We start from the raw sequence: 18,457 nt of genomic DNA on the forward strand, positions 1-18,457 counted from the left end.
ATAAGGTGGGCTAGCCAAAGTTCAGGCCCATCACCCATTGAGTCCATGATCCACCTAATGGAAATAACAAATTATAGATCTACGTGCATACATCTTTCTCATAGGAAAGTCTTCTTTTTCTACAATCACCCACACCAACAAAATATTATGGTCACATGGGCCCATCCATAATATCAACCAATGGTTACATTACAGCTGTAATTATATTAGAGAGGTGGTGGCCCCCACACAATGGACCCCATTCTCCAACCCTTTGACCCCACCATCATATGTTACATGTCGTCTGCATACATAACTTCATAAAATCCTATCAAAAAATGGAAGTTTCCCAAGTGGCAACAAACCCCTTCCCCCTCCTCTCTCTTTCTATCTCTCTCTATTTCAAAAAAGACCAATGGAAAAATGAATAGGGAGAAAAGCTCAAGAAATCAAGAAGGGTGTCCCGTAATAAAAAAAAGGGAAGAGAGAGAGAGAGAGAGAGAGAGAGAGAGATTTGAAAAAGGAAGTGCAGGTCAGAATTCCACCACCCACGACCTCTCTCTCGCTGTAAGCCTTCCCCCTCTCCAACGACGAGGAGGGCACTCTCCTCCTCCGATTCAGTTCCGATTATTGATACCAAATTTATTCAGCGCCGTCGATTCAGTCTCTGTTTCTTCGCTTCTCGGATTTTCACATTCTTATTATTAATTTGCTCTATGTATTGTTTGTAACTTTATTAGCTGAGATCGATTGGGGGTGACACGAATCTCTGAACCCTTAAAACTTTGATCCAAACCTCAAAAACCCTTAGCTTCGAATATCTCGATTACGCCCAGATCTGGGAAACTTAAATTGACGAAACATGGATGATGAGTTTCCTGGTCTGTTGGCGAGGGATTTTGGGTACAGGCCACAAGGAAAATCGGCTCCCATGTCGGCATCGAAGGGTACTGGTGGCCTTAACAGCGGTGGAAACCTAAATTTCGGGATCGGATCAGGGGGAGACTCTAGATCCTCCTCATTTCCGTCTAACCGTTCGAAATCGGGATGGATTTCGAATTCCACTGGTGGGTCTATCCTTGACGATCACGATGGGTTATTTGGTTCCACTGCGAATCAGAAAACCCAACATCATGGAGGTTTGGGGAGTTTCGATGATGTATTTGGTGGCCCTCCTAAGTATGATAGTCGAGCGGAAGCTCGTGGAGGAGCCTCTTCAGCTTCTTCATTCGATTATGATTCTATATTTCAAGGATCGAAGGATTCGGGCTCGAAGTTTTCATCTTTACCTGTTTTTGATAAGCCTAAGTATGATGATGATGACGATATATTTCATGGGTTACCGGGGTTGAAGAGCTCTTCTTCTGCTGCAAAGAAGGATGATGTGTTCGTGTCGATTTCCTCACCTTCGAAACAGAGTGCTCCATTCGATGATCTATTGGGGAATTTTGGTCGAAAGGAGCCGGTTTCTAAGAGTTCGAGTGGAAGGAGATCGGAAGTAGGGAAGGATTTTGATGATTTAATACCTGGTTTTGGTGGAAGCAGTCCTTCAAAATACAGGTACATTTTGGGGCTTGCACTCTAGGGTTTTATGTTGGGGATCCAATTCGCTTTTGTTTATGGAACTTTGATGCGCCTTTTTATTGAATTCAACAATTCTTTTATTTATCTCTTGTTCACTGGAATAATTGCCACGTTGTTAGATTGGTATTTAGGGTAGGTACCGATTCACACTGTATTAAACAACTCAATGACGAAAATCTATGGATTTGGGTTTACTCTACCTACAGATTTGGAAACTGAGAATTCCTTTACTCATGCTGGACTTTCCACTTACAAATAGAAAATTTCATCAATTCTAAATTCTTTCCCATAATCCAATGTCGCTATCGTATTTATATTCTCTTCTCAATCTCTTCTACATCAGAAGGGAATAAGGTGAAATAAATCTTAATTAGCATCACGATTCAGTTGTCATTGGTGTCTTGGCATCTTGGCTTTGCTGACTAGGTTGTTTGAAACAACTGACCAATGAGCTGGCTCTGCATTAATGCCCAATGTAATACTTGAAGAAGACCTCCTCTGAATTTAATATATTTATATTCTCAACTCAACTAAGCGTTTTCCAACTAAATGGGTTGGGTGCTTGGAACCTGTTCTTCCATTCCACCCTGTTGAAAGCCATGTTTGTGGTCAACCAAAAGATGTTCAAATTTTTTCTCACCATAGCTTCCCGAGTAAATTTTTTCTACCTCTTGGTCTTTTGCTTCTCTAATCTGCATCATATCACTCCTTCTTATTGGTGGACTTAAAGGTCTGTGCTGCAAATGGTGATACCACCACATCAAACATCTCTCCTTCAACTTATCTTTGATTGGAACCACACCTAAATTATCTTGAATTTCAAATAGGTTTATGACTGTCTCTTGGTTGCAAACTTTCAACAGTTTGCAAATGTCCATACTCACAGACATGACAACCTGCTGGCCTCAAATAGTCACACTTATGTCTGTAGTCATGTATGTCCTCATCTTAGTTAGCTGGCCTCAAAGAGACACTTATATCCGTAGCAGGGAAAATGATTATACAGATTACTTCAGAAACGTGATGGCATATGCTATATACAGACCCTATACGGTACATTCTTTTTAGATGTTGAATTTTGCATTTTTTACGAATGCATATTTTCATGTTGAAAAAGCAACAGGTTCACATACCTTTTGAAAATATGAAATAGACATTATGACATATTGCATATTCAATGATACTAATGTACTGAATTTTTTGCGAGGATCATAATAAATGTAAACCACAGACAATTATTGTCCATAATCCATATGCGTTAAAGTCAATATTGCTAATAAAGGGTATGTGTAGGAAAGAATCCCAGATGCTCTGAGATTTGGAAACCCAGTCCCACTAGCATTATTTTAGGAGAATCCTATTATAAATAGGTCTCTTAAGAGTTTAAATCCTTGTCAAACATGGGCTCATAGGCCAAGTAGGATTGGATATGGGAAATCCTTCTCCTAATAGGAAACTAAATTAAGATTCGGGCTCTAACATAACCCATTTTATAGGTCCATTAAAGTAGCCCATAACAAAGAAAACCCATTGGATTTTAATTTCACTAAATGTAAAACCCATTCCAACATTTATTTTGACTTAAATAAGCCCTATTGTTATGCATCAATTATTTATTTATGAAAATATGCATGCATATGGTGGCATTAGCTTTTGATGTCCGGACCTTAATCAGAAAGTTTGTGTGTTGGGAGATTGCATTTCTGCAATAATGTTCTATGCGTAACAATTAAAAAATATTTGAACCAGTGACTGATCTTTCTGAAAGAAAAAGTACGGTTCATATAAGTACCAGTGATTTTTGAAAATTTGTACTAATGTGGCTAATATTATAAAAATAATATTCAAATATTTGGGGTGATTCTATATAGTAAAAATCTCATAGATCCTTGGGTATTTTGTTTTCTATACATACAAGTATATAAAATATGTTTTTTTTTATTCTAATTAATACGTCTTTGATTCTAATTTTTAATTGGAAAACTCATACTAAACATGAAGTATCCATTGCTCCCCCCTTGGCGCACTGGACTGTTTCTTTTATTCTTTGGTAAAACACTGGACTGGTTCTAAATATTACATTAAATGCCAACTTTTCATCTTGTGACCATTTGTATGATGTAGGTTGGACAGAACCAAGGAGAAAGATTTTGTTTTTATGCTGTTGTGAAGTTTCCATTACTTGTGGTGCTTTCTATTTCCTTCCTCATCGTTAATTATTTTTTGGTTTCTGATTATTCACACCTGGATATGCTACATATATTCCATCTTATGATTGACCCAAATTTTCTTCTCTAGTATATATGCATCTGTAGTAATTAAAATTCTGTTATAATTTTTCATGGTGTAAATAGTTAAATTGTTATGAACCTTTTCTAATTGGTTTCTGAAGATTATAATGTATTTTCTTCAGTGTTTCTTCGTTTAAATGGTTGTCTGTTTGATATATCAGATATTGAATGATAATTGGTCATGACAACACTATATTCTTTGCACAGAGCAACTTCGGAGGCCAAACAGCCTCGGCAGTCTACTGCTACTTCAACTAAATCAACTTCCAGAATGATGGATGATCTCTTTGAAGTCTTGGAACCAACTTCTTCATCACCCTATCCACCCTCAGGATTGTTTGCTGATCCTTTAGAGCAAATGAGTATGCCCAGCAATTCTGGAAGTGCAAGATTTAATGGTTCAGCAGGTAGTGGGACAATATTAGATGATATGGATCCCCTTGATAGCCTTGGGAAATCTGTCCCCCTGTTTTCAACTGAGGTGAATAAAAAAGGGAGGGAGAAAAGCTCTTTAAGGGCAGGTAGCATGGATGCTTCTGCTGGCAAAGAGTCAAACGAGAAACCTTTTGCAAGGGCATCTGAGAATGCCTCACAAAAGAAGGTGCCTGTTGACAATTATCGGGAATCTCATCAAACCCTCTTTGACATTCCCAGTGTTTCATCAGATTTCAATAAACCTGCTGGTCATGTTAGTTCTCGCCCTTCTTTTGTAAATGCCAATTCTGATGCAACAAATTCTCAGGCAGACACGTCTCTGACATCTGAAGAGAATCTGGAAGCAGCGGATGATGTATGGTTGACTGTGTCTGAAATCCCTCTTTTTACACAACCTACAAGTGCTCCACCACCTTCAAGACCACCTCCTTCTAGACCAGCACAGTTTTCGAAAAGAGATAAAGGTTATTTTGGATCTGTAAATACAAAAAAGAAGGTTAGTGAGCTCCCCACTTTTCCGCGTTCTAGTCAGAGCTTCCAGGGTCCTAAGACAGTCCCTGATTCAGCAAAGAGCTCTGGTGTCTCTTCAATAGATGAATTTGAAGACTTTGCCATGGATAAGTCCCGAAGTAATGTTGATGAACGTGCAGACATTCTATCGGGGGAAGAAGACATTGAGACAAACTCAGCTGCTGCTGCTATGAAGGAGGCCATGGATAGAGCTGAGGCAAAGTTCAAGCATGCTAGGGAAGTAAGAGAGAGAGAAAATGTGAGATCTGCAAGAACTAGGGAACCTGTCCAGCAAGATGCTCAAGAGCGAGAACTCAGAGAGAAACAAGAGAGATTAGATCGTGAAAGAGAACAGGAGAGAGAGGAGAAAGAAAGAGAACAAAGGAGACTTGAGAGGGAGAGAGAAAGAGCTAGGGAAATTGAAAGAGAGAAGGCCAGACAAGCTGTGGAGAGGGCTACCAAAGAAGCACGGGAGAGAGCAGCTGCTGAAGCTCGCTTAAAAGCTGAAAGGGCTGCTGTTGAAAAGGCACAAAGTGAAGCACGTGAACGTGCGGAAAGAGCTGCTGTTCAGAGGGCACAAGCTGAAGCTCGTGAAAGGGCAGCAATTGATGCCAGGGAGCGAGCAGAAAGAGCAGCTGCAGAAGCCAGGGAGAGGGCAGCCGCAGAAGCAAGGGAGAAGGAGGCACGAGAGAGAGCTGCTGTTGCAAGGGCTGAAGAAGCGGTAAGGCTTAGAGCAGAACGAGCAGCCGTTGAAAGGGCTGCTGCAGAGGCTCGAGAAAGGGCTGCTGCAGAGGCTAGAGAAAGGGCAGCGGCTGCAGCTGCTGCAAGAGAAAATCAGCAAAAGAATGATAATGATCTGGACTCTTTCTTCAGTAATATGGGTGCTCGACCAAGCAGTGCACCAAGACCAAGGCCTAACACGTCGGTGAGTGCCTAGGGTGGTTACACTGATGTTGCACTTTGATTTGTTATTGCAAACCTAGCTAATCATATCATTTACTTCCTAATTTTTTTTTTTTCCAGAATCCTTTCGAAACCCAATTTCAAAATAAGGGAGGGTCTGAAGGGGTGCGTAGGACATCTTCTGGAACTTCTTCCAGTATGAAGAAGGCATCTTCCACAACAAATATTGTTGATGACCTTAGTTCAATTTTTGGAGGTAATCTCACTGTTAACATGCAATTTTTTATGCTGAGAGATTCTGACCTATGATTATTTGTTCAACATTTTTCTATGTTATAGGGACATCCTCCCCATCTGGGGAATTTCAGGAAATTGACGGGGAGAGTGAGGAAAGACGGAGAGCCAGATGGGAGCGTCAACAGAGGACTCATGAGCGTGCGGTATGCAATTATTTTTTAAAAAATAAACAAAATATTGTGTCGTGTTTAATTGCATTGGGCTGCATGATTGAAATTCTTGATCAATTTGAATTAACTTTACGGTAGTTTCTCCTTAAGTTTTTGTTATTGAGTTCTCTTTTGTAGGCAAAAGCACTGGCTGAGAAGAATCAGCGTGACCTTCAAACTCAGCAGGAACAAGCAGAAAGACATGTAAGTCCTTTATATCATACCGTATTATATTGAAATGGAACCCTTATGAGCATTAGAATATGAAATGGTTCTCTCTTTTACATGAATTATATGTTTCTGATTCAGTTGTTGACTTCTTATGCCTATGTCAACATTTTCTTTTACTTGAATTACCATATTTGTAATCTTGCCCTTGCCCTGCATTAATTTTAGAGGATTTCTGAAACGCTGGACATTGAGATTAAGCGTTGGGCTGCGGGGAAGGAAGGCAATCTTCGTGCTCTGCTATCAACATTACAATATGTGGGTACTTGTTCATTGAATTTCTGTATTTATGTTTCTTGCTTCTTTTCTTGTAGCAGTTTTGGCGCTAACAGAATTTATTCAGTTGTGTATTTGTACAATGTCGTTTTCTCCTTCTTAATGATACTGATCCTTGGTGGTCTGACATCTAGGAGCACTTCTGTACTATATTTTCCCTCCTGCTTCTTTTAATGCATTTATTATTCACCAAAAAAAAAAAAAAAGGGTGGATTCCTTCCTGTTCTATCTCTACTATTCTTCTACTTCATTCTTCTCATAAACAGGTATGTCTATTCCAAATTTTAAGCACCTGTAGCACCCTTATTCTCTCACGTTTTCTCCTGATAGCTTGCTGTGATCATAATTCATAGATATTACTCAGATGGACTTAAAATCTGGTTCGTGGCTAATGGCTGATTTCTGATTTATCTTCTGAGTTTGATTAGCTAGAATACTAGTTCTAGTTCTGCTACTCTATTCTCCTAGTAGCTAGGAGCTGTCTGTGCAGGCCAGTCTAGTTCTCTGTTTTCAGATATATTCTGCTGATTGAGAGGAGCACTCAGCCAGAAGATCAGACCAATCTAATTTCTCTGCTTCAAGTTATTTTCTGCTAAATTGATCTATTTGTTCATTTTGGAGATCCTGGTTCTGCTAGTCAGTTCAGTTCGGTTTCTTTTATTTTGGTGCTGGTTTGCATTACTACAATACTACCTGCCTACTGGTTACTTCAAAATAGCTATGTTGAATAGACTAAAATCAGATCAGAAAACCTCACTGAATTAGATGCTTAATTGAAAATGAACCTGTAATAAGAAAATAAGAAATTCTAGTTCACCATGAATCATGGTTCATCAACTGGTCACATGAGAGAACCCGTTTATTTATGGAAGAAACCAAAACCATTACCACTCACTCTTGTCCCCATCGATTGTAGATTTACAATATTTATGGGCCAAGTTCTAATGGAAATAAAAATCATTCCTAGCTCAGCTAGTATCCATTCCCGAGCAACTACAAACTTGGAAGTTCCTCGAGCAGCTAAAGACTCCAAAAATACTAAACTCACTTGAGCCCAGGCCCCCTCCCACTGGTGGGAAGAGAAAAATAAAATGAACCATGACTCCAAACTCTAACTGCATCAAATATGTTTCAGGAGAAATCCTTTAGTTTTTTCATGGATGAGGTATTGCAGTTTTAAGTTTAAAGGAAAAATTCTTTGGACACAGTCTTCAAAGAAAGTTAACCGAGGTAATGTGGTGGTTCAAGGAAAAAGTCCATGGAGACAGTCTTATATGCAGAAACCTTGATGAACCAAGGAACAAGGTGAGATCTGCAGAAATGGTTAATGTCAACTTGGAAACCCTTGCACAGTTAGAGTTGGAGCTATGTTCAGGCTTGAAGGAAGTTGGAAGGTCCATGTATTAAATCTCATACAATTTTCTAGTTTAATAAAAATTATTTCTAGGATGTACATCTACCCTTGAAAAAAGAAAAATAATAAAAAGTAAAAAAATCTTTGATGAACCAGTTACCTAGTTCTTCATAAACCAATGTATTTCTAATATACCATTTTCTGGGTTAACCATTTACAAGGTAAAAAAATTTAATGAAGTCTTACTCCTTTTGTAAAGTGACTCTGCTTCCACAGAAAGCATACTCCTTTAGTTGTCACTAGAGGTGCAGTATGACATGGGATCCTTTTTTTGACATGTCTGATTTGTTGTTTGGTATTGTTAGTCAATAATCCTTTATAGTGTATTATTTTACATGCCAAGTTATTTCTAAAATCCATTTAATCATGAGCAGGTGCTTTGGCCTGAATGCGGTTGGCAGCCTGTTTCTTTGACCGATTTGATCACTGCTGCCTCAGTTAAAAAGGTTTACAGAAAAGCAACCTTGTGCATCCATCCCGATAAGGTGCAACAGAAAGGTGCTAATCTTCAACAGAAATACATTGCAGAGAAGGTGTTCGACCTTCTTAAGGTACTTCATTATTTGATGCCAATATAATAAAATCAGTACTCCAATCAATAGAAGATGTGATTTTTTATTTGTTGCTTCATCAAATTGGCCAATCATAATTTGATGTAACCTAGTTGGAAGCAAAAGCTTATCACGTGACATGGTAATTGTAACGCCTCAAACCCAAGTAACAGTTTACGGTGCTGCCCTCACGGGCAGTGATCGAAAATGATCACAAAAATCTTTCACCAATAACTCACAGGCTTGTTACACTGCTACAACAGAAGTTGTTATTGAATTTATATCTATTATTTATGATTTAAAACTCAGTATTTCAATTAAATGAATCCTCTAATTGAAAATTCTAGTAAAATAAACATCTGCAACATAGTCTCAATAAGTAAGCAACACTTGCACAACTGGCTCTCCCTCTGAGAACATGTCACACCTCTAGTAATCTATGGGAAATAACTAATGGAATGAGCTATACAGCCCAGTAAGACAAAACATGGCACAACCACATAATACAAAATACAACTATCTATAAGTTTCAAATACATGCATAACCTTTCCTTGATATAAAACATGATAAGTCCAGATATTCTTAAAACCCTGTGAACATAAATAGGATATCACCTCACTGGATAGTTTCTTGACTTTACTCTCACCTTCTCATTCCTTGGCATAACCTTTATTTTCTTAAACATTGCCATACACATTCTTAATTATAATCATAAACCGTCACTTTAAACTTTAAAATTATGGATTCTTCCTTTAAGTCATTGGGACATATTGCCAACTGTAATCATAAATGTGAGACATCTCGTGTATCAAACAGTCACAATCTTGCCTCATAACCACGGGCTAGGTGGTACACATACATGAAACCACAGGCTAGGTGGCACGCATGACAAAACCACTGGCTAGGTGGCACATCATATCTCATCCCAGCCTAGATGGGTCATTCTGTTGGCTAGACGGAGCATCCCGCGGCTAAGCGAGGAACATAAACATATACACATGCCTCATCCAACACCTCACCCCCTGTTGGACAGGGTTGCAGTCATGTCACACAATCATCCATCATTTCATTGGTTTTCATTCTATTCCCTTGAACATTTCCATGCACCACTCTCAATTACAAACATAAACCATCTTTTCTTAACTTTTCATTTATATAATCCATACATAAAATCACATAAATAAACATGTACATCAATACATAGGTGAATCATGTCAAGTTCCACTTACTTTTCAATCAATTAACTTAGAAATTGCAGCTGATGCTGCACTCACCCAATGGTATTGCTACCTCTACAAGCAAACAATACTTTTCTTAGGTTCCAATTCATTTAGAGGGTCCAACTAAATTTATCCTTTTATTTTATTTTATTTTTCTCAATGACAATTTCTTATCTCGCCTGGTCTTTCATCTCTCTCTCCTTTTTAGGACAATACACACACACATCTCTCCCCCTCTCTACTTGTCTCTCACGGCTTCCCTTTCCCATCTCCTTCTCCCTATTTTATCTCCATAAAACAACTTAATTTCCTATTTTATCTCCAACTTTCACTCCCTTTTAAAATTTTCTCCTTCTCACAATTTAGTCATTCAAGGGAGCCCTCCTATCCGGTTGGTCTCTCCTCCCCTAAATAGTTTTTTCTTCTTTCTTTAAATCGTGCAACTCTCCTTTTCCTTCTTTTTTCACTTTATTTTCTTTCCTTTTATTTTTCATATTTATTCTCCACTACCTGTCCTATATTCTCTAATATTCCCCCTCTTCTTGACTCACTTAAACACTTAAACGTGACAGGATTTAGGCAGTTCCCTATTCTCTCTCTCTCTCTCTCTCTCTCTCTCTATTCCATTTCTACACAAAGAAGAAAATGAAACTAAATATAGAAAATTAGAAACTTACCTGCCGAACCCTCTCTCCTCTTCCTTCCTTCGCTCCTTTTTCCTCTCATTCTTTCTTCTCCTTTCTCTCTCCTCCTCATGCGAAAACATCACCGCTTTTGTTTTTCTAATAAACTCCAGCCACCTCCTCCATGACGTGGCTCTTTACCGATGTCCCTTTAAAGTAACCGCCTCCCTTTTAATTGCTGATAACTATCAATATATCAATTAATGTATAATAATATCTTTAATATTATTATTTGTGCATATCTATAACACGTACTGGGATGGGGTATTACAGTAACCATGCCACAACTTGGTAACATCTGACAGCCACATAGACGAGGCTTTTCAATGCAATTTCTTTTATATGTGATGTCCCTTTCCAGTACTGGAAGAATGTTTGGCCTAATGTAGCACTAATGATTTACTGTTTACATCTGTTAGCCAGACTTGGTTTGATTAATCTGGTGTGGGACCTTTAGTTATTTGGTCGTGGAAGATCGAAGTGGAATAGGATTTTCCCAAGCAATAAAAAAATGTGAAAATAAGAGAAGGAACAGAAGAGAGGATGAAATCAGATTACATATGAGAGCTTGTCTGGAATAACTCGGGTGTCAGACCTAGCATAATGATCTTCAAAAAAAAAAAAAAAAAAAACCTGGCATTATAATGTAGTACTCCATCATCATTCATTAATTTATGTGGAAGATAAAGTACAATAGAGTTTATATATATATATATATATTAATTATAGATTGTTAAGGACTTAAGATTACTGCTGCTATGGTGATTTTGGAAATAGCTTCCCATTATAAGGTTAGATTCACGAAGCCCTGTTTGTGGTGATTGTATAGCCTCTTTGGTGACATTAAAACATGGTTGTCAAGGTGCTAGGCGATCCAAGGCATTGGAGGGACCTTCCTCAGTGCTTAGGTGATTTTGGAAATAACTTTCCATTATAAGGTTAGATTCATGTAGCCCTGTTTTTGGTGATTCTAGTTATTTATTTATTTATTTATTTTTAAATAATGTAACTATGTTATTTACTTCTAGTCTACTACTAGTATAACAAATAGCCAAAGGCCAATAACTTATTAAATTTTTTATCATTCTACTTATATGCTACAAAAAGATTAAAGAATCATATCAATGCAATATGGTATAATCATGCTATCAATTAGAAATGGCATAATCTAAGAAAATCAACACACGATGAACAAAGTATAGGACATAAAGAAGCAATGAGACATATTGCAATTAAAAAAAAAAAAAGAGTAAGTTCAGCATATACTATATATAATTATGAAACATAATTATAAATATAATGAAAAAAGGGCTGTTAAAATATGTAAGTATTTATTATTCTAACCTCTATGATGCCAAATGAGGGCCTCTAGGTCATCCACTACATTTCTACTCTTGTAGTCAATACATAATAACATAAATAAAGTGTAAGAAGTTGGAACAAAGAATTAAAAAGTATCTAAAGTAAGAACCAATATGCCAAATTTAATGAATTAAAGTAACCTGGGGAGATCTGAATCATTCCAAAAGTCTTCAATGAAAGAAAACATAAAATAAACAAAAATGCCAAATTCAAGTAATCTTGAAAGCTTATACTGTCAAATACTTAAGTGAGGAAAAGTATATAAAAAAAACCATCCAAATACAAAGTGTTCGATGACTTCAATCCAAATCAGCAAGTAAATTTAAATTAACATATTCTTGTTGCTCATGTTGTTGGCCTGCAGAGAATCAGTTCCAACTATACGAAAATCGTCGTCAAGGTTTTCATCATCACATACATCCTCTTCCTCCTCCACTTCTTCATTTGGCGATTTCTCAGCTCTCCCCTACCATTACTTGTATAGCATATTTTGGCTCCACTTGTTGATGCTTCATCCCTCCTTGGTCTGTTGTGTCTCTCAAATGATGATGATGCCCTAGCTATAGTATCAATACTTCTCCAAGTGAGATCATCCTTACGATGGGCTAATTCATCATTTGATATGCCAATCATCCACTCGCTACTCGAATCCAACTCATAAAGCACCAATGGATTAAAATTTATGCATTTGGTCCTTTCTTTCTTGGAACCTTACTTGAAGATGACAATTATACTGAATCTAAACGAGAATCATTTAAATGTTGATGCTCCAATCTATTCATCTTCTTGATGTGAATCTAAAGAACAATTAACAAATAAATATAAAATTAACATCTAAAAAATTGATGTGCTTAGTACTGAAGTACTCACAAACTTAAATGTGCTCCAATTGTGCTCACAGACAATAGAGGAGCAACAAAGACCAAGTAAGCTTATTGCAATTTTTATAAAATTCCGGTCAGAACTTTTATGTCTTTGCCACCAAATGACTATAGGTATTTATAATACAAAAATGTAGATTAAACATACAAACAACTAAACAATATATACATATATATATAAGATACTTCCTAGGATTCAACTTTTCCCTTTGTCTAATCACCATTTCCTTGCAAAACTTCCTTGAGCTTCAATATAAACACCAGACTGTGCAATGCTCTCGTCTTGCAAGGTTGCATCAGGCACCAACCTTGCAATAACATCATTAAAGGCATCACATACATTATGCCATGGGTTATTTGGATCCATCTCAACAGCCTTAAAGTACTTGCTTGGATGGAGGAAAAATGTAGCAGCATATACCGGTCACTTCATTTGACTCTTTCAATGCCTATCAACAATCTTTATGACTTTCTTCTGTAGTCTTTCTTTGTCCCCAATTTTTTCTTATGTTCGTGATTGTCTCTTCCATTGCAAGATATACTTCAGGCATAGCAGGCCTCTCATCATCATCTACTATCGTCAAGAGTTGAAGCAATGACAATGATGCTCTTAGGAAATCTTGCAAACCATTCCAGAAGGTTACTACAAGCACTGTTTCAGCCACTTTCTTCCCTGCCTTTGTTGATGAAAGCTTAGAGCACTGCCGGTCATTAGACGCAAACAATTGCCCAAGGCATTCCTATGCTTTAATAAGCTCTGAAGTGTTAAGAATGAAGAGGCAAATCTAGTTATCCCGACCCTCACTAACTGTTCCATTTGTTTTGACCCTCATAGTTTCAAGAAGGCAAATGTGCCTATAGAAAAGCTAGTTAATTTTCTTCCCTTCAACATAACAAACATATATGACCTTAAAGTGCCTATGTCCTCCGGCATAAGGTCTAGGTAATGGACTGCACAAGGAGTCCAAACCAATTCCATTTTTTTTTACATCAGTTTTTTAGCAGCTGCAACATAGTTGGATGTGTTATCAGTAACTATTTGAATCACATACTCCTCTCCAATCTCTTCAACCTTACTATCAAGTAGCTGAAACAACATATTAGCATCTTGTACTTGACTAGATGCATCCAAAGACCCCATGAAGAAAGTCCTCTTTGGACAATTGACAAGAAAATTAATCAGGTTCCTTCCTCATTTGTCTGTCCACCCATTAGACATGAGAGCGCACCCATATTTTTTCCAATAAACTTGATATTTGATTTTTATTTCATCAATTTTCTCCTTCTCAGACTTTAATGGAGGAACCCTCAAGTCATGATAATGAAGGGGGTTTGAAACTGGGCTCATACTGTCCAATGTCTTGAACCATTCCTCAAAGCTCCTTAACTTCACTGCATTGAATGGAACACCGCTTTCATAAACCCACCTTGCAATGTAAGAACGAACTCACAAAGTTTATCTCTTTCTTCCTCTGATCTTACATGGTTTTCCATTGTTGTCTAATAAAAAGCGTTACTCCTCTTCTCAACCATGCCTTTTGGAGTCTGCCTCACATGAGCATCCATGGGACCCCTTGTGTCTGAATGACAACTTTCTGTTTGGGAATCTGTCCCAGAGCTTGGGACAAGACTTGTCCTCCCCAAATCAGAAATCGTATGCCCTTCTACAAGTGGATCTCCTTCCTCTCCACCAACATCTAAATCTTCAAAAATTTCCATTCTCCTTGTCTTGTTTTTCTATATTGCTTCATTCATCTCTTTAGCAATGGCTTTAGTTGTCGTTGTGCACTTGGCAACATCTCCATGGTCACCAACCAAGTATTGCTTCATTCTTTTTGTTCCTCCCTTGAGACCTTCCCACACAGGGTACACTTAACCAAATTCTTGTCTGTTAAATCAGGCCATTACCTATGTTTCTATCCATGATCTTTTGATTTAGCCTTCCTTTTTGCATCCTTGCTTGTATCATACCCTGACCCCCCAGTACTTAAATTTTCAGCCCCACTACTCCCACCAACATTGGCCATTATCTCTTTGTCTACAATACAAACATAAAAAGAAAAAGTATATTGATGATGATTACAAAAAAAAAAAAAAATATAAACCACACAAAGTTACAAACATTGTAACACACATACTCGGTAACGTTACAACAGTAACATAAGGAAAAAGGAAGAATAAAAGCCATAACATAAGGAAAAAAGGAAAGCACATCACAGCAGAAAAAGGAACCACCAAAAGAGAAGAAGAGAGAGAGAGAGAGGGAAAAAAAATTGAGAAGAGGAAGTGAAGAACTGAAGGAAAGAGACTGTAAACAAAAAAAAAAAAAAAAACTTACCGGAATGGCGGAATGAAGGTGCTGTCGAAAGATTGTAGTTTGGTACAGTTGGATGTGTCATCGGAAGACTGGTAGCCTAGTACAGTCGGATGGGCTGCCAGAAGATGTGCCCCTGTAAAGAGTTGGAACTTGGACGTTAGGTTTAGAGAAGAAGAAATAAAATCAGAAAAAAAAAAGTAGAATAGAGAAAAAAACCTTGCCAGAATAAGAGGGTTGCCGCTGGAGGATGTCACCAGACTGCCAGATGATGTTGCCTGAAAAGGAGGTGTGCTGCTGCAAAGCGTTGGGCGTTAGGTTTGCAGAACAGAGAAGAAGATAGAAAATCAGGAGGAAAAAAAAGGAGGAAGAATGGAGAAAAAGCTTACCAGTTTGAGAGAGGAGCCACCGGAGGATGTCGCAGGAATAAGAGAGCTGCCACTGGACTGCTAGAGGATGTTGCCTGAAGAGGAGGCGTGCTGCTGCAAAAGGATGGCCTAGGTTTATAGAAGAGAAAATCAGAAAAAAGCTAAAAAAGAGAAAAAGCTTACTGGATTGAGAGAGGAGCCACCGGAGGATGTAGCCAGAATAAGAGAGGTGCCTCCGTACTGCAAGAGGATGTCATCTGAAGAGGTGGGCCGCTGCCTTTGGTTCTTCCTGCTTCTCCTTCGTTTTTTTTCTTCTTCATTGTTTGAAATGCGAAGGAAGGTTGATTAGGTATTATGTTATTTTTTTTAAACATAATGATTCCATGTTTCTCACAGCATGATATCACATATAGACAACCAATACAATTTAAACAATTAGAACCATATGATTCAAACAATATATGTATGTGTATATATATATATATATATATAGATATATTCAGTAAACAAACTGTGCATAAAAAAGGCGACTGCCCATGTTGCTAGGCACCTGCCTTACTATGTTACAGATAAGTGGAGTACCTCCTAACACCAAGATTTCCGCCTGGACGCCTTGACAACTATGCACTAAAACGAATAGAAATGGGAACTTCTGCACCTCTCCCCAAAATAACAAGCTTAAGAAACGTGATTGGAATATGAACTTGATTTAATCAATATTTAAGATTTTGAGGGAAATTTATCGAAATCAGAGAAATATTTCTCTTCACTTGGGGGTCAAATCTGGCAAAGCTGGAGGATCTGCTGAAATTTTGAGTGAAACCCATTGAAAATGGAAAAATATGTGTCTCCACATGGTTCGAAAACACCCCAAGTCGAAATTTCAAACATTGAATCTAAATTAGACTTCAAGCAATAGGATAAGGATGAATCAAAACTGGAATAGAAATGAAAATGAGAACTTTCCCAGAGTAACTTCAAGCTTGACTATTCTAAAATTTAACGATAAACCAAAATAGTTTCAAATTCTAAAAATACTAATTAACAACCAAATCATAGAAATTAAATAAACAAGAAATGCATTGGCTAGTCTTGTGTCATAAAATAATTGAACATGCTCTTCAACGTGGTCTCATCCATTGGACCCAAATGTCATCCCAAATCAGTCCATGGTATTCCCCTGTGGTTTCTTTCTTCATGTTGGAGTTTCCCCCAATTTTTCTGTTCTACATAAAATTCAGCATCTCATTCCCACCATAATTTTTTTGGGGGAGCAGACAAGTAACAATTTATTGATAGAGAAAAAAAGTCTTAATGCTGAAAATTTCCGATGGATGTATCAAATCTGAGTTTTTGTGACTCTACATCATCCCAAATTGCATCTTTTTCCCTGAGTCCCATTCTCCTTTTATTTGCATTTTGTAATACAAGCCTGCGCTTTTTTTATTTCCGTGCTGATTTTTAAATGAGTACAATTACCTCACTATTTAGTGGTAAATCAAAACAAAGAGATGTCAATTAGAACCTTTTGAATTAATTATGTGACGTGAAAGAACAAAATAGCCTAATGGAGGGTGATGTTTGATCAGGTGTAATGGTGTGTGCATGGTAACAAGACACAAAGAAAACATAAGTTCACCATTTTTAATTCAGTGAGAATATTATATCAAATGTAAGGAACAGGTGGCATCTTCCCTCATTCACCAGCTTTGGGTTCAGCATGATAGGAAATCCACACCACCCTTTGCATGGAATTAAATTGAACTTTGATGGTAATTCTATGGATTCCAGTCCTGTTGGGAATTTGTGTGGAGTTTTTAGAGGTCATAACGACAACATTGCTTTTGTATATCCAGGTCCAATATCTGATTGGTCTGGTTGAAAATGTTGCTGTAACTGAACTGAAGTCTGTCATAAAAGGTCTTGAGGTTTACTAGGGCCACAGATAACCTGATTATCAAGGGTTACTGCAATGTGCCTTCGCTATTGTGCAATATTTTATATAGATTTATTATATTTGGATTTAATGTTGTGCTTTCATGTCAAGTACCACTGTTATTGGTTTACTATTTTCATCCTATTGGGTATGCCTGACATCTGAGATGTTGAAACAGGAAGCCTGGAACAAATTCAATTCAGAGGAGCTATTCTAAATTCTTTGCCATTATTTTATTCTGAGATGCTTCATCTGGAAATTACTCAAGCTGTTGGTGCCAACAATGCATGAGTGATTGTAGGAGGTATTATTTCTCACTACAATCATGCATTTGGCTTGGTATCACATAATGCCATTTGCTAAACAGGTTTCCTTCTGAACTACCAAGGTGCCAAAGGTACAAGCTTCTTTTTGTTTCTGTTGCTGTAAATTGATGTTGTTCGGGGAAATGTACGGCTCAAATCTAGGTGTATGTGGAAATTGAATGGCTGGTCATTGTAGAGTATTCATATACTTGGCAAACATCATAAGCCATCTTTTTGAGTTAATTAGTTCCTTCATTATTATATTTTTTTTTGAGTGCTCGATTGATTGAACGAATACCAATGTCTTTGTTGGTTTCTTTGTAATATCAAAATAGACTCGGAAATTTTTGTTTCTTGAGTTGAGAAATTGAATGTGCAATTTAGCCCCTTTGTGTATGTGGTTTTAGTTGATATTCCATTATGTTTTAGGATCATGGTCTGTTCTGTTAAAACAAAATTGTAGCATTACTCTTGAACTCCCTAGGTTTAATTTTAACTGTTATCTGAACATGGTTTCCCCGAATCGGGTCCAAGTCAGTTGGACAAAAATTATTCGCCGAAATTGCGACTACATGAGCTTTACTGTGTGGGCTGATCTAGAGCTGTCACAAGTAGATTCATCTATGTTGCAATTCTGGATTAGTTCTTTTTGCACCTAATTTGCAACTAATGTGACTTCTGAACTTGTGGCATGATGAAGTATAAAGCTAATCCTGCTTATCCACATCAAGTTGGGTGCTCTCATTGTTTGGGTTGTGATGACATAGCTG

General features: G+C 37.6%; 1 protein-coding gene across 2 annotated transcripts; it reads left to right on the forward strand.

The window, feature by feature from the left end:
* Nucleotides 1–379: 379 nt before the first annotated feature.
* Nucleotides 380–18,083, forward strand: LOC122072610 (auxilin-related protein 2). 2 transcript variants are annotated; one of them, XM_042636975.1, is made up of 9 exons: nucleotides 380–1,539; nucleotides 4,062–5,724; nucleotides 5,823–5,958; nucleotides 6,042–6,142; nucleotides 6,287–6,352; nucleotides 6,545–6,634; nucleotides 8,441–8,617; nucleotides 11,384–11,459; nucleotides 17,561–18,083. In XM_042636975.1, the coding sequence occupies exons 1-8, from the start codon at nucleotides 842–844 to the stop codon at nucleotides 11,456–11,458; spliced, it is 3,006 nt and encodes a 1,001-aa protein (XP_042492909.1). In that variant the 5' UTR covers nucleotides 380–841; the 3' UTR covers nucleotide 11,459; nucleotides 17,561–18,083. The 2 variants fall into 2 exon arrangements, with proteins under 2 accessions (XP_042492909.1, XP_042492910.1); XM_042636976.1 differs by lacking the exon at nucleotides 11,384–11,459 and having other exon boundaries at nucleotides 385–1,539.
* Nucleotides 18,084–18,457: the final 374 nt, after the last annotated feature.

The sequence above is a fragment of the Macadamia integrifolia genome, chromosome 3 (assembly GCF_013358625.1).
Source record: "Macadamia integrifolia cultivar HAES 741 chromosome 3, SCU_Mint_v3, whole genome shotgun sequence".
NCBI lineage: Eukaryota > Viridiplantae > Streptophyta > Magnoliopsida > Proteales > Proteaceae > Macadamia > Macadamia integrifolia.